Here is a 21,677-nt window from a genome sequence, read left to right as displayed (position 1 = left end):
TGTTTACACTGTAAAACCTGATGAGTTAGTTCAACTGAAACTGTTTGAGTAAATCGCCTTAAACTATTTAAGTTTATTAACTCAAACAGCTTAAGCATGAAAAGATGAAAGATGTTTGATTCAAGTAGAAGCCACTCAAGTATTAAGTTGATGCAAAATTGGTAAATTAAGTTAATTGTACTAATTCCATTCAGTTAATTGAAGTCACTCTCATATGCAGCAATTCTTCAAACCTAATTAAAATGTGTGAACAGAATTTTTCTGAATTAAATCACTTAAATGCATCGTCTTTATACAACATTGTAAATCCTGACAACACTCATTCACATGAATTAAAACCAATTATACCAAGGTTTAGGTGATACTCGCTTCTGATTGGCTGCTGGGTGTCCATTAATTCCTGATGTAGTTACTAAGTAGTTGACTTGGAATCTCATTAGCTCTTTGTCTCGTAGTATAACATAGATGTTTCTATTACATTAGAACATTACGGGATGGTCATGATTATAGATATTAGGAAGGACCTCAGTTGTTACCAGGGGAACAGAGTTATAGCTTGTTAAGAATTTTAGATTTTGATTGAAGTGTGACCATGTAAAGTGGAATAATGCCCTTCGAGGTGTCCATTATCAGGAGTTAATGGACTTCGTGGACCTCCGCTGTGCGACGGACGCTTCCATGTCGTCCATTAATTCCTGATAATGGACACCTCATCATCCCTTACTTAACTTGTAATGAGTTGTCAGGTTTTACAGTGTGTGTGTGTGTGTGTGTGTGTGTGTAAAAAGTGAAGGTAAACTCGTTTGGGCTTTGGCTGTGCCGGCTAGATAACCCTTCTCCCGATAACACCAGCAGGACAGTGACAGAACCACCCACAGTCGTGCTCTCAAGGCTTTTTCAAAGATTTTCTTTCATTCCTTGTTTTCCACTCTTTTCAGATAAAGGAGTCCCCACAGCCACCCCCTCTACCCAGTCTCCATTGGTGACGCCAGGGAGCACAAAGGAAAGCAGCCCCAAAGGCAAAAGCTCCAGTGCGTTGGCTGGAGGTTTGCTACAGTCAGTGCTGACTCAAAAAGGACGACTCGTCTCCCAGAAAGGGGACATCCTCCCCTCCGCTCTGCCCCAGAACCTGCTCCCTCTTCTGGGCAGAGGACTCAGCGTCAGCTCCCTCCCTGGGAGTCATTCCCTGGAGCATCAAAGCGGGGGATTACTGAGGAGGGTAAAACCCCCAGCATCAGCTGCAGTGTCAGGCCGAGGCAGTGATCCAACTGAGCCTCTGCCCACAGACACACACTCCCAGCTGCCTCATACGCAGACACACACCCCCGAGCAGGAGGCTGAGATCACCACTGTGGGCACGATGCTGGATGTGGACACAGAGACAGGAACACCTGCCTCAGGTATGAGTTGTAATCATTTAGTTGGAAATATGCACACTCAGTCAACATCTAACATGGTGGAAAGTAATTACACTGTAAAACCCAAGTTAGCTCAACTCAAGCTGTTTAAGCATGGTATATATTTGATCTGAGTAGAAGTAACTCAAATATTTATTGTTAAGGTAAATTGGGTAAGTTTTTTGTCCATTCAGTTAATTGAAGTTATGCAACATTTCTCCAAACTTATTTAAAATGTGTGAACAGAATTTATCTGAATAAAGTCACTTAAATCTTTGTTATGCAAATGTTAAATTTACTTAGTTTTCTTCCACTAAAGCAAATTATTACATTACCTGTGAAAACAGCTAGTTTCTACAGTAGCCCAGAACGGACAAACCAAACACTGGCTCTAGATAGGGACTTTTGTGTTTTTCTCATTCTCATTCCTTGGTCGTCAAATACAGACGCCAGCGGTGTTCAGTTAGTTGCAACTTCGTTCACACTCTTCCTTTAATTTGTAAACATAGTTTTGATGTTGTAGCTGGTTCAGGTGAAGCTAGTTTTAACTACTTCTTAATAACTACAACACTAACGGCCATTTGAGGCTGACTGTGTCCATTTCTTGATATCTAAAATACAATTAAAAAGGGAACCCATTGGCCCAGAGTCATCATGTAAAGTTGTTGTCAGCATAGCTATGGAAACTGATGCCTCCTGATGACGTTTCCAAGGTTAAAAAGGGCAGGACCTTACTTTGTTGTTAAGATAAGATTTAAACCAATTAAAAACAGCACCAGAGAGGCCAACCAGACTGTGAAGTCTAGTTAAATGTATTGAGTATGGGGGGAAGTCACAGAGACTATTTAATTATACAGTCTATGATTTCAACTAGACTTTGTCTGTAACAATTTATTATATTTTAGAACATAACTGGCCAGCAGCTTCTCTGCAAGGCCAGATCCATACTGAACTGTACAAACCACCACGAGTACAAAGGTTGAAGTGCAATAGGAGTAAAAACTCCTTGGTTCCTTGTGCAATAACTCAGTTTGCACATGAAATTAAATTTATTTAGCATCTTACACGTGACATTTTTAGTGTTGTTGTTGTTGTGTTATGGATTATTGTGTATTGTATGTACAGGGTTTTTTTTGGGTTTGTTTGTGCCCCTGAATGCAACTCAAATTTCCCATCTGGGATAATAAAGTGACTGAACTGAATCTTATGTATCTGAAAGCTGAAGTGGAGTGTACAATATTACCCTCTGAAGTGCAATAGTGAGATAGCACATGCATACCTCATTGTACTTAAGTTTGAATAAATGTGCCCACTCTCATTCTGATTGCAGAACTTGTACTGGGGATGTAGTATTTTTACACTGTGGTACCACCAGCATCTGAATACTTCACCCACGACTGATCTTACAAAAGTCTTTAGAGGAACGTGATTATTTATTTCAAGTTGCTGTTAACAGCCACGAGTGCTCGCTGTGCCTTGTGCGCACTCTGCAGCCATTTTGATCCCTGTAATTTCTGTCATTAATTATACACAGCAGGGACCTACAATGAGTTTCCAGTCAGGGTCACAGGGATTACAAAGCAGAGCAAAAACAATAAGGCCAGTGCATGCAAAATAAACTGTTCTCTCTCCTCAGCTGTGTCGAGCTGCATGGTGAATTTCTCAGACCCAGAGGGATACATAGACTCGTCTGATGACCCCCCTCTCCCCGACGGCGCCTTCTTACACTGCACCTACACAGTGACAGTGTACACCGGCTACGGAGTGGAGCTGCAGGTACAGAAACACACACATCTACACTGCGGTTGGTCATCGGTTGTCATGCTGGATATGAGTTCTATGTTTATGTCTGTTGTGACCATGAGAATCTGATCCCAGGTTGAACTCTGCCTCCTAGTGGCGGCTGTTGGCACTGATCTCTCCCTCCCTCTCTCTAAAATACCATTTCAAATGGCTTTTTTGGCACAACCACAGGTGCCTTAAATCTGGCATAATAAAAACCATTAGTTCATAAAAAAGCTTGAACTTATCATTTACTACTATACTATACTTATTATCTTTCTCCCTTTTACTGGGATTTACATGTGTAAACTTGTATTTATGGCAAGAAAAACTTTTTTCAGTTTTATCCACTTAAAAGTTTTGTAAAAAATTCTAATTACTGCGAAATCTATTGTATTTAGTGGTCGTTAAGTGGTGGTAATCAGTCCACTGAATTACTTTTGAGAGTGTACTACAGAAAAGAAACCAGTTGTTTATCAGTTACAAAGCTCAAGTAATTTGTACTGTGTATTTAGAGCCAGATAACAATGCAGTTTGCTCTGTGCTTTTGTTTGTTTTTCATCAGGTGATAAATAGGTAATTTTATAACTCTTTAACTGTTTTGTAATTTGATTGAGTTTAACAGCTCCTGAGGTCTGTCAATAGAGCAGGTTTGTGGTAATTACAGACTAACATACTATTCCTACTAAATATGACATTACTTTGAGTACGTAGTTTGTTAAACTGCATAGTGAATTTTAGGAGAAATTTGCGATGTACTAGATTAGCAAGAAAGTGTATGCGCATGATTATGATTGATGTTGAATCAAAAATGTCCCCTAGCTTTTCTGGAAGGACCCGACCCCTAGGTTGGGAACCAGTAGACTAAATTGGAGCAGCTCCAACAGTAAAATGCTGCTCTGACCTTGATGCATCAGTATTAACTATCTAATAATGTCACATAGAACTTTTACTGCTTCAGTGTCATGCTGCCTACTGTGCTTAGATTATAAAAAATATTTATATAAATTAATTAGGGCTCCTACATATTTAAATAACTTATTGTAACTCACAAAATTAGACATAAACAGCGATTTCTTATTTTAAATGATTATTTTCTGCTACACTGACTGAGTTTACACTCACAGTTGGAACATTGTTAAAGAAACAAAAAAAAGGGAAAAAGAGCAAATGCATGTATGAAATAAGTATTTTTAAAACACACATACATAGTGTATACTGTACTTGTGAAGACCCTCATTGACACAATGCATTCCCTAGTAACCTTCATACCTAATCCCAACTGTAACCCTACAATAAAACTAATTCAAATTTTAACCTTAAAACAGTCCCTTGACGTATTGAGGACCAGTTAAAATGACCTCACAATGCAGCAATGTTCTCACTACAATGGTTTAAACCAGGGTCCTCACAAAGATAGCAGTACAAGCACTCACACACACACTCACAGAGAGAGAGAATTTAATTTTGGTTCACTGGGACTGACAGTTTTATTGGTACGGCGCACAGATCTCATATATTACCAGATTTACTGACAAAATGAATTCCGTTTCTCGCTAATGTTTGACGACGATCAACACATTTTGGAACTGGAGTTGAACTCTTTTTGTTTTTGCTCCCACATCATGATGCAAATTGAAACTGCCAACAACAGAACTGGTCCTCTGCGGAGGATCTGAACACGAAGATTAAGACTGCATCTGAATTCAAGCAGTTTATACATCCACATTTGACTTCCTTTATAATCTTTACTGTGAGCATTTCTTTACGTAGTTTAGTCGTGCTGTAAGTAAACAAACACGATATAAATGCTATTTTCTACATTTAAATCTAAAAACATGTGGTTCGAAGTTGAGGTTGAGAGTCAAATAATGATACTTACTTATATATTGGTTGCCAGTGGACCGGTTGTATTTTGCTTGCTAGGTGATCAGAACCAAAGATTATAATATCTGTCTTGTCTGAATTTAGCTGCAGAAAGTTATACGTCATCAGTTAAGCTGCCCAGACAGCTAACATGCTAGTAAGAAGTAAAGGTACTGGTGAGTTTCAGGCATTTCTTTTGTGGTCTTTCAGTAGAATTTTAAACAATCTTAGATTCTATTACCAGTACTGTAGATTTGCTTTTATTGTTTCCTGGAGGAGAAATTTGCTCCATTGACGTAGCAGCACACGTGTACAATCAAACTACACACACAGATCTATAAACACCTGGAAAATTGCACAGAAGCCTCTCTAAAAGCTCACATTAAGTTATTCTGTGTCTTTCTAAGAGTAATGGGAAGTAATAACAAACCCTAATAGTGTATTTTAAGTGCAACCTGAGTACTATTTTGTCTTATTTACCACTGCAATATGTGAAGAAACAACATGGGGACTAATAACACTTTAAAGAGTCACAAGATTTTTGGGTGTATTTTCCTCGTCTTCCCGTGCGTTCAGGTGAAGAGCGTGAACCTCTCGGAGGGCGAGCAGCTGTCCATCAGGGGTGCGGACGAACGAGGCGCCCTGCTGGTCCTGGCCAATCACACGCTGCTGGTTGAAGGTCAGGTGATCCGCAGTCCCACCAACACTCTGTCCGTGTACTACCGCTCCACGCCAGAGGGAAGCATGGGCATCTTCCAGCTGCACTACCAGAGTGAGTACACACATATAAACACGAGCGTACACAAACATGTCAAGACTCAAATATGAATATTTATATATGTAAACACTCTATATAAATTCAATACATGTGAATTCTTCATTAGGGCCTCAGGGGCTGTTTATACTCTGTATACATGTTAATTGCATAATCAAAAATCTTCTCATCTAATCACTTAGTGCGGTGATTGAATCTGTCGTGTGAATTAGCTGATTAGAGGTCTGATTAATTGGCTCTCGTCTCATTAGGAGGCTGAGAATATGGGAGTTTCTATAGAGCAGTGTGTGTTGTTGTGTATGTTTCTGTATGTGTGCACACTCTGCTGTGGCAGCCCATAATGGATATGACGAGCACTGGAAAGGAGGAAGCATCAGAGTGTTAAGACCCACCTGGGCCATTAATCACAGCCATCTAATCCTTTACATCACCGGCAGGTAGGAGAGGAGAACAGAGGAGCGCTGACGGAGATTAAAATACCTTTGCAGAGAGAGATGAGGGATGAAAAACAAAAACAACACAGACCACACACACACACACACGTATATATAAGCTTATTATTATCAACATTATTCAACTATGAGTTATACATATGAGATTCACTCGCCACAACGGACTCCATTAACAAAAGCAGTAATTTTAGCTAGCACACTTCAAACTGGACAAATTAAGTTCACCAATACTGTCTTTGTTAGTCTTTCCAGCAAACAGCAAAGCTGGTTTGGTCAAAATAAACGATAAATTCACACAGTTAGATGTCAAATTATTTGGGTCCAACGTAATCCTTGGGGACAAATGCGCCATCAAAGTACGTCCACTAAAAATTGTCGTTCTTGCTGCTGTCAGACTCAGATTGTTGTTAAGTGTCTGACTACATTATTACAGATATATATATATATATATATATATATGCTATATCACTCGTCACCAGACTCCAGTCGTTGTTGGAAACTATTAGACAGATCTACTTGAAGGAATGGGGGGAGCTGCCGCCGGTTGGTACGACTTCCTGCACCTGCCAGTATTGACAATTTAAGGACTGTGTAACCCCCAATCAGATGGGCCGTGGTTTGGTGCATTAAAGGGAAGCTCTTGATACCCCAACTTCCAACGTCTCTGCTGCCTCTTTAAGCATACTGATGCCTTAAAACTGCAGATTTGAATAGATAGATATACTTTATTGATCCCAAGCTGGGAAATTGCAGTGAATGGTTGTCTGCATGTGTCAGCCTAGAGATTGACTCCAGATCCTCCAGCCTGACAGAATAATCCAGGTAGAAAATTAAATGAGCGCTCCCTAAATTTGTCCTCTTCCTCCCTGGTTCCTCCCTCTGTGCACAGTCTTCAGGCTGAGCTGTTCGCTGCCCAAGAGGCCTCACTTCGGGGAGGTGTCTGTGCTGGACCTGCTCCCTGGGGGCACCGCCCGCTTTCACTGCCACATGGGTCACCACCTGCAGGGGGAGACGCTGCTCACCTGCCTCAACGCCTCCCTGCCAGTGTGGAGCGGCAAGGTGCCCAGCTGCAGGGGTGAGTGTGAGAGCGTCCAGGTCTTTATTCTACGTGGTGTGAATTTACGAATTAGACGACAATGTGATTTTATACACAAACAATCTCACCACAAAGTCCGCTTGGTAGATATTCTGGAAATTTCGATTGTATCATGATCGTCCTCAGCAGAGGGAGGTTCACAATTGTCTGGAAAATGTGGATGTTCAACAAATAATTGTGTTCATTATTGATAAATCTGATTATTCTCTCCATGAAATCGCAGAAAATTGGGAAAAAACATCATCCGAAAGTAAAAAAGGCAGCATAAAAAGCATAAAATCATCAGTTAATCAATTAATCATCAATTAATCGATTGTTTCAGCTCTAGTTTAAATTCCCTTTGTATAAGAAACCTCAACATGTTTATATTCCCAATATACAGTTTACTGTGACTAATTTATCAACATATTAATATTTCTAATATATAAATGAATAAAAGTTAATAAAAGATAATATAATACATTGATAAGTTATATAAAACCATGCATTGTACACAGACTTTGGGACTACATGTTAAGTACAGTGTCGTCTCCTCTGCAGCTCTTTGTGGGGGCACGGTGAAGAATGCTACAGTAGGGAGGGTGCTCTCCCCTTCTCCCCACCACGGGCCTAACGCCACCCAGGACCGCTCCTGCTCCTGGTCTCTGGAGGCCCCCAAGGACCAGAGGCTGCACCTCCACCTGGAGAGACTGGCCTTGGGCCCCACTGACAGGTAGGAGTACCGGTCTTTGTGTTTTTTATGGGATATTTTTACCTTCTTATAGTTTGATCATTTTTACCTTCTTAAGTTTGATCATTTTTAGATATAGAAACAAAAACATGTGACACAAGAAGATTTGCGTATCTTAGAAGACTGGACTATTGCCGTTGGCGGACTCGACCCTGTAGTTCCTCTCAGCTCTATGGAGTGTTTTAGCTTATTTCAGTCCATTGTTTTGTTTTTTACAGCCTGCAATTCCAGCAAAAAATCTTTAAAAATCACCAACTGTACATCAGCAAACAGCAGACACAGTTAGAGATTAGCTGGTGAACATAGTAAAGCATTTAGCAGCTAAAGAGACAGATATTTCCATCAGGAGTTGGTGAAGACCTTAAGCTAAAAGAGAGAGTGAATCACCTGCTAATGTTGCTATTTACTTAACATACAACATCCCTAGCTCCCATATGGTCTAGCGGTTAGGATTCCTGGTTTTCACCCAGGCGGCCCGGGTTCGGGTTCGACTCCCGGTATGGGAACGACTCTTTATGGGTGGCAGTAGCTCAGTGTGTAGGGACTTGGCTTGAGAACGATCGACCACAATATGGAGTGTGGACTGGTAGCTAGATTACCATCTCTCTCCCTGTTGCATGAAAATTAGAATTTCCCCAATAGGGGATTAATAAAGTATGTTTCTTATTTTATCTTGTTGTAATAGGTCACTTCTGCCACTAGGGGGTCTCTCACGTCAAAACAATAACAAAAGACTAAGTTTGGTGACCTTTGAAACGCAGCGTTATCTGAATAAAGCTCTAGAGTTTATACACTCTTTAATTAGAAATATTAAAGCTTTAAAAGATAAGATAATCAATATTAGATAAGATAATCAATATTATTCCTACAGCTCGTTTCTGCTGCCCCCATGTGGTTAAAAACTTCAGTTCATGCAGGTTAAACTTTCAAAAGATTATTTTTTACATTAAATTTATCTCCAAAACATTATTCAGTATCCAATTTTCATAGAGGATTTCCATTTATAGCTTTCTTGCTGGCTACAAGCAGCATTTTTGTCATATCTGTCCTTGTCCTCAGTGTTCCCTCATGGTAGCACATTTGTTTGGAACAGTATATTCAATTACATCGTCCCAGAAAGACTTTACGTTAAAGAGGAGAGTGGTTTTGTAGGATAGCTGACTGTCTGCTTTTGATCTGGGATATTATATAGAATAAAGTTAGAGCCTTAGAAGTTTCTCATCCGTCCCTGCAGGCTGGTGTTGTGGAGCGGGCTGGACGCCGGCTCTGTGGTGCTGTTCGACTCGGGGCGGGGCGGGCAGATACCTTTCGAGGGAGTGATCAGCGAGGGTCCGGCCGTGAGGATCCAGTTCATCACCGACCAGCCCAACCACAACACGGGATTCAACATCCGCTACGAAGGTACTCGAAGCTACTGCAGATCTACATCGCACACAATAATAAAACTTCTGCAGCACGATTTAAAAGGCAGAAGATGTGTTGTTGTATTTCTATAATTAACAGTGTAATTATGTAAACAATAAGAGAGGATTGCAGGGATTCAATATTTTTGCTTACATCGTGCACTGCCAAGATGGTTTTGGCTGGTCGGCCAACATAATCTGAGCTTTTCTGGCAATGTCAGATTGTGGAGGGACGGAAATATCCCTTCGAGCATGTTTATCCTCATCAGTAAAGATAAAAAGAAACCAAAGAATCATCTATTTTGCGAGTGGAAACAAGATTTATGTACAATGTGTGACTGCAGTTCTTTTTTTGTTTGAGGGAGAAGCTTCCAATTATCTTGGCATCAGTTTATGGAAATTACACAGAGGCGTTGCAAAGAGAACGAGACAAAATATTCAAAAAGCCGCATGGTGCGACTTTAATAAGACACATTTTGTTATTAATTTCAAGTCTACTGAGCTTTCTGCATCTCTCATTTCCTCCTCCAGCCTTCGAGCGTGGCCACTGCTACGAGCCGTACCTCCAGAACGGAAACTTCACGACCTCAGACCCGCTGTACGGCGTCGGCGCTGTGGTGCAGTTCACGTGCGACCCGGGTCACGCTCTTGAACAAGGGCCTCCTGTTATCGAGTGCATCAGTGCGAGGGATCCATACTGGAACGACACAGAGCCGCTATGCAAAGGTAATACCGAGGGCCTCATGCAAGAACTTTTTCCTATTTTTATCTTAAACCTTTTTAACTTTATGTCTGTGAGGTTAACTGGTCAAAAAAAGCCAGTTTCAACTTAATGAAGACTAATTTAATCTAAGTAATTTCCCCCTGGGATTATTAAAGTATTTCTGATTCTGATTCTGATTCTGAATTTGTGAGGTGTGAACATCGACATATAAAAGATGGACGTCGTCTCTCTACTTCCTCCCACTGTACAAAAATGAAGCCAAAATATTGCTGCCACCTTTCGCCGAGTCTGCACAGTTGTGATTGGTGTTGGCGCCGCGGTATTGAAATAAACCCAACTGACTCAGTCACCAACCGGGCTCAACTGTCATGTGAAAACCCCTTTTAATACATTCACATAACTAATTAAAACCAAACTTAACAGAAACAATCCTTGGGGAAAATGTATTTGACACAACTTTTATCAATCATAACCACTGATCAGTGAAATAAAGGTCAGCATGATAACATAAGCAAACTCTTCTTGGTTTATTTTACCTACATAAATCACATTACTTCAACTTTGTTTCACTCATATTTTTATAAGGTTGTGTGTTTGTACAGTAATCAGTGAGCTCTGCTAGCTAGCCATGCTGTTAGCTAGCTAGCCTAACTAATGAATCTTCGCTCTGTGTCGCTAAAAGTTAAAAGATTGATGACGGGTGAATGTCAGGATATTATTGGTTGAAATCAGTTAAGTTCATGCTGATGTAAGCACACGTCACATTTTGTTCTAAATGAAGACACAATGATTGGATTCTGATATTAAAATACAAATACATTTAGTTTTTGTCATTTATTTTGGTATAAATTGTTAAATATGGGAACAATACAACCAAAGATGTGATCTTAAAGGGTTAAAATGACATTTTTCTTTTCCCCTGGACTTTAATCTGCCCTCCTGTCTCTCTGCAGCACAGTGTGGAGGCGACCTGACTGGTCCTGGAGGCGTGATTCTGTCTCCGAACTGGCCTGAGTGGTACGGCGAGGGCGAGGACTGCAGCTGGAGGATACACGTCGGGGAGGACAAACGGGTGCTACTGGATGTACAACTGTGAGAAACACACCAACACAGTCAGACTCATAAACATGAAAACTTCAGCTCTGATCTAAAGTTTGGTCCGACCGGGGGAACCGAATGTTATCATTAAAAATGTATGCGGGGAGTTCTGAGTGTGGAGGCTCAGTGAGGGGTCCAGCACCCCGTCTACATGTGCCTATTGATATTTCCCGATTCCTGCTCATGCTGAACCATTAAATTGAAAACTTGGAGAACACGCTGATAAGGCTGCCACTGCAGTTTTCAGCAGACTGTTCTGCCCTTATCTTGATTCTGTACTTTTCACTGGCTCGCTCCAGAGCTGGCCACTTGAATCGGAGCTGGCTTGGATTGAATCTTCTATCGTTTATCCCCCGCAGTCACGCCTCAGAAACTGCCATGTGAACTGAGAATGCAATATTCAAAAACCCAAATGTATGTAGAAGTTTTTATTTATTTCTTCATCTTTCAAATTATTCTGATGGCGTTTTTGCTTCTGTTGACTTCAGTTTATGTCAAAGTGAAAAAATGAGAGATGATGATGGTTGGATTTTCTGCAGAAAAACAAAAGATGGGATGTTTATTTGCGCTCCTGAGGGCCTTCCTTCTCCTTCCCTAGCTAACGTGATCCAACTAATGTTAGCTAGGGAAGTAATTTTACTAACTTATGTATTATGACCAACACAATAAATGATGTAGCAGTACAAAGCTAACTGTAGCTTTCTACTAGCCAAGAGTGATGCGAGGCAGGGACATCCAGCTAGTTAACTGTAGCTAAGCTAAGCTGGGGTTGTCCGGCTGGCTGCGCGGTGTGGGTCTGGCGTTGGTGGCTTTGTGGTGTTGGCTGATGGGCTAGCCTAGTAGCATGGAGCTAATGGTCTAAATAAAATATAGGAACATTGCAGATAGTAACGTTATTCTAAATATGATTATCAGTTATTGTACAGTGTTCAGTTTAGTGTATGTCACTTTTGGCCACTGGCTGACGTTGGACAAAGTGCTTGCTGGGTAACATATCAGCTAGTTGGTTATCACTAGCAAAATACTATCAAAGTGGATATATTAGTTGGCAAAACGTAGCTTCCCCTGCTAGCGTGATTCATGGTACAAACATTTGTATTATGATAAACTGTGTTTGAAATCTTGAAATCAATTAAACGAGATGGTAGAAACACTACCGCTTTTTTCCACAGGGGCCACTAGAGTCAACACAAAATGGAAGTTCCTTGTAGTAGCTTTAAATAACCAGTATTAGGAGAACTTAAAGTATAAGGTCGACAGAGCTTAAATTGGAATTTATGTTTTAAAACGATGCGAAAAATCTATCAAAAAATGTTGATATAAACTATGAAAATACGGGGATATGCAGCTGCTAAGGACTCTATAAAACAAGCACCAACCGACTCACTCATGTATACATAACATATCATTTTCCCTACACTACAGATCTGGAGCCCCTTCATTCGTTTTAATAGTCCAGAATAATATAGTAAATTTACTCCAACAGAGACTATTGTTCCCCACTGTGTATTTTATAGCTCATTCACACAACAGATACTATAAATAATTAATGTAAAATGAAAAAAAAATGTAATGAAAAATGAAGGTAAACCAAGGTGTAATGAGCACAATAACAGAGATTTCAATATCACCAGCCCTTTCCTTTAAATTGTATCTGCTCATTTTACATTAAATGATTTATTTCTATGATATGAAGCAGGTTTGATATGTTTAGCTACACTCCCTTCAAGCACTAATCCAATTACATACTTCAGTCCTTTAGTAGATTTGTGTCGTATCACATTTGCAGATATTTCAATTTTCAAAAACCTTTTTTAAGCTGCATGATTAAGGAGCCTCTGTGGTGTGGTGTAACAAACATCTCTGGGGCAATAAAAACATGGCTGTGTTTACAGACTGTTAAATACTTCGCCCGTGGATGAATGCAGCATTTAGCCTTTTGAGGTCATCTCATCTCCCACACAGTCGGCTGTCGACACGACTGCACTCTGAGTCATCCTAACGTGTCCTGAGCTGATACCACCGGCTCACTCTGACTCCTCTCCTCGTGTCCTCAGACTGAACATCAGCGACAGCGACATGTTGACCATCACTGACGGCGACGAGGTCACGACTCGTATCCTGGGGCGCTACGTCGGGGGGAGCAGCCCCTTCAAGCTCTCCTCCACCACCCCTGACCTGACCGTCACCTTCCACTCCGACCCAGCGGGGCTTGTCTTCGGCAAGGGCGAGGGCTTCATCATCAACTATATGGGTGAGAGTGAAATGAGCAGTTAATGTCTCTACTAACAAGTATTGTAAGTGTATGAAACCCTGATATATCTTCCTTCTCTGTGCCATAGAGCAGTGGTTCCCCACTAGGGGTCGCCAAAGCAAAGTGTTTTAAGGCCTATGTCTGAGTTATTTTTATTATTTTTAAGTTTACATTTTTATTTAAGATCTAAACTTTGAAGACCTGAAAATAAGTTATATTTACAGAGCCGTCCTGCGTTGAAAAAACAACCAAAAAGCTGTTAGAACAATGGCCAGGCGTCAAGAAAACACAGAATTTGTGAAAGAACAAGCCTATAAAATCTGTATGATTGTTAGATAATAAAAGAAAATACATAATACAGACAATGAATTGTATAAAAAGTTCCTAAAAATATCAGGAAAACTCATTTCTTAACAATTTTTACAGTAAATAATCCGCTCAAAATTCACCCAAATCACACGTTTTACACAAACTTCCTGCAGATATTAAAGCGGCTGTCCAGCGAAGGATAAACACCCTGTTATAAACAGCGACATGTAAGACTTTTTATTGTATATTAGTTCACCCAAAAATCGGCCAGTAGTGTTTGCACATCGTCACTTAAAGTGTATCCACACCGTTCACAGAGAGTCCGCTGGAGCTTTTACAGTCACTAGAAGCACATTCATGCTTCTAGTGTAGCTAATGTAGCAAAATACAGTCAGCTAGCTTCATCCAGACCCCGGGGCTGATCTGGCTAGCTTGCCGTTTGCAGGTTATTCTGTTCAGATGGCGTTACGTTAATTCCCTACGTTTCCACATGAAAACGCACTTTGTTAAGTTACGTAGGTTAAGTCAACTTATGTACTTAAGTTACGTCATGTAGGTTATATTTGTGTAAGTTGTGATCTTTTCCTGAGTATTTTTTTGTGGCTAACTAAAGTGTGACCGCTTTACAACATCAGCCACACATGCTTTATTTTGAAACTGCAAGCGGACGTTGTTTAACGTATTTACTGTTGCTAACTTCGGAGTCCTGCGTGTCCAGAAATGATGCTAAAGGGGAACCTGCAACTTCATATTTTGTGACATTTGATAAAAACTACCAAGATTAAGAATGATATATATATATATATATATATATATCTGTGGGCCTGGAGAGCCACAGACAGGAAGTACTGAGAGACACATTGATGGTTTTGGTCTTTTCATGGAACTTTTCTTTTTGTTTTGTAAGAAAGTTGTAAAATAACACCTTGCCTTATCCTGTAAACTTACACTTTCATTCAGTTTTGCCATTCGTTTTAATTTAGCCTTTTCTCCTCAAGCTGCCGACTCCATTTTTCATCTCCCCTCTTTTTCTCTCCTCTCATCTCTATTTGTCTTTTCCTTTCATTTCCCTCTGCCCTTATTCAATCACATCCTATTTGTTTCACCATCTCACAATGGCTCTCGTGCACACACAAACCCAGGATTTAACAAGCAGCCAAATAAGCTCACTTCCTCCTTTTATACACAAAGTAATCTGCACTGCTTCCCGTATCCAACACCTGACTCCAATTTAGAAATCGCACCGAGACACACGCCGTCCAATTTACTCGTCACCAGCTCGACACCCCAAACTCACACACGTGTCCCAGAGGAGTAAATCAAGTAGACCCAGCATGAATACGTAGGCTACTCTCTTTGATTATAACTGTGTGTGCATGACTGTGTGTGTGTGTGTGTGTGTGTGTGTTCAGAATAAATTACACATTCAGGCTGCACAGAGGAGGAGAAGCAAGTCAATAGAGAATGAATAATTGATCCCAGATCCTTCAACTTACAAATCCCTGTAGGCCTATTATATTGTACAGTGTAATGCAATACTGTACGCTGCTCGATCAATCAAGTTTACATATGCACACACACACACTTGTCCCAACAGGAGGCAACTTATTTATATATATCTCTCTAGGCTGCGATGAGTTTTAAACATTTTATTAATGTTCTGTGTTGTTGTTCTTGGCATGAGCGAGTACTGGAGGTTTTGTTTCATTCTTCCTTTATTCTAGCCGGTTATACACTTGAGATGTCAGAATCCACAGAGCAAAAAACAGCAAAAACAAACTAAAATGAAAACCGTCTGTGGAGGCACATAACACAACTTAACAGAAGTAAGTTAACACAATTAAATCCTCCAGTCACTCATTCACATGAATTAAACTCAGAAATGAATTGTTGAAGCAACTGAACTTTAATGTGTTCAGTATTTTAAATACAGGCGATGTAATTCCAGTTTGTTCCACTGACTGATTTTATTGACTTTATATCATTATAACAGTGTAAGCATCAAAAGCCCAAGTATGCATCCAAATAATACCCAAATAAGAAAATTAATAGAAAATTAATTGACTTCTATTTTGATACTCAATTAGTTATAAATTGTTTGGTTTCATACATCAGCTGTTTTATCGGGTAATTTAATAAGTCTATAAGCTTTAGTGGAAGAAAACTAACTAAACTAAATTCAACATTTGTATAAAGAAGATGCATTTAAGTGACTTTATTCATAGAAATTCTGTTCACACATTTTGAGTAAGTTTGCTGCATATAAGTGTAACAATGAATACTTCTACTTAAATCAAATATCTTTCATGCTTAAATTGTTTGAGTTAATAAACATAAATGATTGAAGGTTTCTTCAAGTTCAACTAACTCATCAGTTTTTACTCAGTAACTTTCCTGGACAACAAACAGCTCTTTTTAAGAAATCATCAAGAGATTCAGGACATTATTTCAGAAACCTGAACTGTAAGTTTAACTCAAACTGTTAAAGTTGAACTGACTCATTAACTTATTAACAGCAACAATTTAATCATAAAAAATATATATATTTGAATATTTTGAATATTTGATTTAAGTACAAGTAACTCATTAAATGTTACTGCTAAAGCAAATTATTATATTACTTGTTAATTAATCGATTATCAAAATGGTATCCAATTAATTTGGGGGCTTATATTTTGTAATGATATAAATTCAACCTAAAGAAAATGAGTCAATGGAACAAACTGGAATTATATCACCAATATTTAAAAAACAAACAAATTTAAATTCACTCAAAAGAGTTTTTTACTTCAGCAATTTATTTTTGAGTTGGGTTTAAGTTAGTCAGTTAGGATTTACAGTTTAGGTCTAACAGTGACTTTAACTCAAGTCTCATTCGTCCTTTTTTTACGATGAAGTGGCTCAGGGCCGAAATGAAAAGTGAGCGTTTGAAACATTTTCCCGTTGTGCTTCACATCTGGTTAACCCACATTCAGGTGTCACACTGTGCAGCTACCAACAGTCAAACCAGGTTTGTTGTAGGAGATCTGAGTGAGGGGCTAAAATACAATCAACATTCTTCAGGACACCACAGATTATTTTCAGGATATTTGGATTTTAATCAGTTTCAAGGTGTTTGCATGACTGGAAAACTAGTCTCAAAATGTCCATGTTTTCGCGGGCTTGAAGGAACACTGCACTGAGTGACTAGCAGTTCTAGGAGTACATCAAGGTTTAAAATCTAATTGTTAATAGTACTTATGGTGCTTATAATGATCTATTTTACTAGTGTTTGACTACCAGTTCACCAAACACCAAACTTGGTTCTTTTATTTTGTACATTTATGGAAATGAAAAACTTTTTCATCACGCTGACACGACTTAAGATTTGAGCTCCTTGATTGATCTGAAGGGAGGGTTTTAAATATATTTGTCTGGAAGCTCCATTGATTTAAGATAACATAGCAAGAAAGTTTGAGCTGGTCACTTTAATTCTGAGATCAGAGGAATTCTTGATTGAAAAAGATCTTCAGAACGATCAAGAGACTGTTGGTCCGAGCCTCCTGCTGTTTCTGTCTGTGTAATCAGTGCATGCTGCTGTGTGAGGTCTCCTCAGATACAGCATGCAAATGTGCCTTACAGATCAATCGGGGCAAAACATTAATTCATTCCTTGTATGCTTTTTTTTGGTGCCAATGCAAAACCACAACATTTGGAAAAACAGCCTCTTTAAAGTTGCTCTAATTAATATTTCTGGGTCTAATGAGTACGTGTAATGTACAGTAAGAGGTGTTGCTCATTGAGACAAACCCACTGAACCCCAGAATTGAGCATTTTAGTGTCTTTTGGCTCATTGTTTTGGTTGCCCTCATCACTCTCATATTGGCATTTACGTTACGTACGTTTTTATTAACTGGAACTGAAACGTTTTCCTAACCTTAAACCTACAGTGACTGACCATTTTGGCCACTTGGAGGCAGCCTGTATGTATATATAATGTAAAATATGTAATATAAAGTCCAGTATTCACTCTCTTTTAGCTCTGTTTTTGGTCTCTACCAACTCTTGAGGGAAATATCCACCATGTTCACCAGGTAGTCTCTGACTGTAACAGCACTTCCATCCAAATGTTTCGCGATTTACACATTTTAAAATGTCCAGAATTCTGGACATTTTAAAATGTGTAAATCGCGAAACAAACAAAAGAATATCTGAATAATAACCTGTAGGTGGCCCAACCTCCTGTTGGAAAACCAGAAGAAGAGGGCACAACAACCTGACGTAATTAAACGAGTAAAAAAAAGTAAGAATACAGGATGGAAATGTGAAATGTGACCAGTTGTCCATTTAGAGTCAATTAGACGATAAAGCAGGATATGCTTTGTGCTTGTGATGGACCACATCGTGTCCTCAGGGTTCTCAGTCAAAGCAATGGTCTCTTCTGGCTCTGAAAAACCAACATTACGACGGCCATAATGCCAAACTTGAGGTTTCAAAATGGTACTTAAACACAAACCAATGGATCACGTCACAGTGGCCTATCCCTATTTATTATAGAGTCTATGGTTAATAGGCAACTGTGGGCTAGCAAACACAACTTTATAAGCCCATAATATGTAAAGTATAAGAATTTAAGTAACGTTTTTAATAATAATAATTAAAACGACAAAAAATAATTACAAAAACCTGAGTATGAAAGGTCATTCTTAATAGAATAGAGGTACAGTATATAATCTCAGGCTTTCAACTGCATCTCATGGTCTTCATCAGTGGCGTGCCATATTCAGATCACATGAAATGGGTTTCCATTTGCTGATGAGGTGATGTGGTTGAAAGCTCTGGAAAAGGCTAATAAGTGGACATTGAGTTACAAAGAAAATCACATAACAGCAAAAAACGTGTTTTCCTGTGACAGATAACTGGCAGCTTGTGATAATTTAACCAAAGACTGTTTCAGTGGGAGTCTGAATTAAAGCCGACTGAGTTCAGAGTGGAATCACAGCAGAGACGATATTTGAAGACTGTCCAACGCAGACGACATCCATCATTCTGTCACACGGTCAAGTAATCGCGCAATAAATCCATCAATCTTCGGGGGTGCGACGGATTCTTCCTCAGTGCCAGTATCACGTCAAAATCAGATGTACTGTTGTTTATCTTGTTGTCTTCTTGACCCCGCTGTGAAAGAGAAAACGGTGGACCAGGAGCAATAACACCGTCCTAATGGAGCCATTAATCAGCCTTTCTTTGTTGTTTGTTTTATCAGAGGTGTCCCGAAACGACTCCTGTCCCGACCTGCCTGAGATCCAGAACGGCTGGAAGACGATATCCCACATTGCACTAGTGCGAGGGGCTCGAATCACCTACCAGTGTGACCCCGGTTACGACCTGGTGGGACGAGAGACCCTCACCTGTCAGCTGGACCTCTCCTGGAGCTCGCAGCCCCCGTTCTGTGAAAAGAGTCAGTTCATCTCTTATTTAAACATCTACTGTACTTGTGTGTGTGTGTACCTGTTATTGTTTACTGTTTATAGGAATCCTTGTAACTTGTGTTCACCTGGGAAATATGGTATGAATTTACCTAATCAGAATTAGAATTAGAAATACTTTATTGATCCCCGGGGGTAAATTTGTTTATTACAGTTGTTCCATTCACACAAGGTTAAAGACTAGTACTTACATACAATATCTAATACAATACATAGAATACAAATGAATGTATAGGTATATACATAATATACAAAAGTGAAAATAAAAATGAAAAATAGAATTATAATAAGAGCCTAAGACATATAATAAGATAATAAGAGCCTATATACAAAGTAAATGTAAATGTAAACATATTCCACAGTATGTGCTGACAGAAATTAAATAAATAGTAATGAGTTTTAAGATTGTGGTATTGCAGAAGTTATAGATAAATACAAAGAATGACTATATCTATATATCTATTGGCTGGCAAATAGACTATAAATGTAACAATACTTTAAATCTAACTCTTCTTTCAACTGATTATCAATATATGAAATACTGATTGTGTAAATGTGCTTTATATCATAATATTCCTGTTATCTTTTTCTTCAGTCATGTACTGCTCAGATCCTGGCCACGTGGAGCACTCCACCAGGTCTCTGTCCGACCCTAAACTCTTGGTGGGGACGACCATTCAGTACAGCTGCAACCCCGGCTTCATCCTGCAGGGCGGCGCCACCATCACCTGCTATGGCCGTGAACCGGGGACCCCTGTGTGGACATCTCGCCTCCCTCACTGTGTTTGTGAGTATCACTGTCAAAAAATCTGTAATTTTACTGGTTTATAACTGTTTATGTAAAATAAACAGTTATAAAGATTTAATACATAAAAAATATTAATGAAATTACAGAAATAGCCTAACAACATGTCTAATGTAAATTAATAATAAAATAAATGATCATAAAATTACTAATTAATTAAAGAAAGTTTCACATAAAAATATCTTTTTTTATTTTTTCGCAGATATTTATTGTTTATTGAATAGATTAAACTGTTAAATTCAAGTTTGATACTGTTAAAATTACATAAAATTAGTGACAATTAGACAGTAAAATTAGTATTTGTTCTGTTATTTTTTGGTTGTTTTTTACAGTGTTTTAGAAAGACGCTCTTGAGTGCAAAAAGAAGACAAAATGAGAGTAAAATACAGTAGTTACCGGTATTTTATCAAACTTGGGGCTGAAAGGGGTCCTGTGGTTTACCGGTAATTTGTCAGGCCTTTGATTTCAGAAAGCCTGTCTATTCAGGGAGTAGACAGTTAGGACTGGGAAAGATGAAGGGGAGGCTCTTTCCTGTGGCTGTTGCAATGCGTAACATGGAGGTGGAGTTTGTGGTTTGAATTTCTGGCTTCCGTCTCATCCGCTGACACAGATTCACAGGTCTCTGCATGCAGAGACGACGCCTTCATCTCCTGCATTTTTATCTTACGGCTGACAATGTATGTGTGTGTGTGTGTGTGTGTGTGTGTGTGTGTGTGTGTGTGTTTTCAGGGATATTAATGTTTGTGTGGAGTGTTTGATATGTAAATGCAATGCTAATGTACCGTACCAATCAGCCCTCAGCCACCTGGAGGAGGGGGTGGAGATTATCCATGAGTCATGTCACCTCAGCCAGAGCGCTGTCAGATCTGTCAGTCGAGCTCTGACGCAAAAACCTCTGATTCGTGTTGAGAAACTCAACAGGATCCATCCAGCTCTATTTCTTTTCTTTCTTCTTCCCTCCCATTCAGCTGAGGATTCGGTTTCCTGTGAAAACCCCGGTCTCCCTGACAACGGCTACCAGATCCTGTCCAAGAGGCTTTACCTGCCCGGTGAATCACTCACCTTTGTCTGTTACCAAGGCTACGAGCTCATTGGAGAGGTTGCAATTAAATGCATCCTCGGAAACCCGTCCTTCTGGAGCGGCCCACTCCCGCTGTGCAGGGGTGAGACTTCAGCAGAATTTATTTTAATTTAAAGTGTGTGTGTTTGTGGAATGAAACACTCCCTTGTTCTATATTTACCTTTGGATTTATGCATGCACACAATATTTCTTCTAAGAATTTCTTTGCCCCATGCTTGTTGGTACAGACTGATCCTGCCCCGATGCATGCTAATGACCGTTTGCTAAACTCCAATCGTCCAATCATAGTTTCCAAAACCAAAACTTACAACAGTGAAATTGTGAGGAATTGATTAAACTGTGTGTGTTTTTACTCTAATAGGAGCTGGAAATGTTAGCAATGTCCAGATAAGCATTACTTCTAAGACCAAGTACAGGTGAAACAGAAATCAGAGAGC

At 39.5% G+C, this 21,677-nt stretch overlaps 1 protein-coding gene and 1 non-coding gene across 2 annotated transcripts in view; both read left to right on the top strand.

Annotated features, from left to right (window-relative positions):
• LOC118332267 (seizure 6-like protein) overlaps positions 1 to 21,677 on the top strand; it is a 54,366-nt gene that overhangs the window by 30,187 nt on the left and 2,502 nt on the right. The window contains exons 2-13 of the mRNA XM_035667457.1: positions 939 to 1,400; positions 3,034 to 3,173; positions 5,622 to 5,817; positions 7,162 to 7,347; positions 7,909 to 8,080; positions 9,333 to 9,499; positions 10,033 to 10,227; positions 11,179 to 11,317; positions 13,381 to 13,577; positions 19,132 to 19,326; positions 19,950 to 20,141; positions 21,128 to 21,322. Of these exons, the coding sequence (XP_035523350.1) occupies positions 939 to 1,400; positions 3,034 to 3,173; positions 5,622 to 5,817; positions 7,162 to 7,347; positions 7,909 to 8,080; positions 9,333 to 9,499; positions 10,033 to 10,227; positions 11,179 to 11,317; positions 13,381 to 13,577; positions 19,132 to 19,326; positions 19,950 to 20,141; positions 21,128 to 21,322 (2,436 nt within the window). The remainder of the gene's footprint in view (positions 1 to 938; positions 1,401 to 3,033; positions 3,174 to 5,621; positions 5,818 to 7,161; positions 7,348 to 7,908; positions 8,081 to 9,332; positions 9,500 to 10,032; positions 10,228 to 11,178; positions 11,318 to 13,380; positions 13,578 to 19,131; positions 19,327 to 19,949; positions 20,142 to 21,127; positions 21,323 to 21,677) is intronic.
• Positions 8,527 to 8,604, top strand: trnae-uuc. Its single transcript has one exon. It is a non-coding gene; the product is annotated as a tRNA-Glu (tRNA).

The sequence above is a fragment of the Morone saxatilis genome, unplaced genomic scaffold (genome assembly GCF_004916995.1).
Source record: "Morone saxatilis isolate NCDOM2014 unplaced genomic scaffold, NCSU_SB_2.0 Contig21, whole genome shotgun sequence".
Taxonomy (NCBI): domain Eukaryota; kingdom Metazoa; phylum Chordata; class Actinopteri; family Moronidae; genus Morone; species Morone saxatilis.
This window is presented reverse-complemented; position numbering and strand designations above follow the sequence as displayed.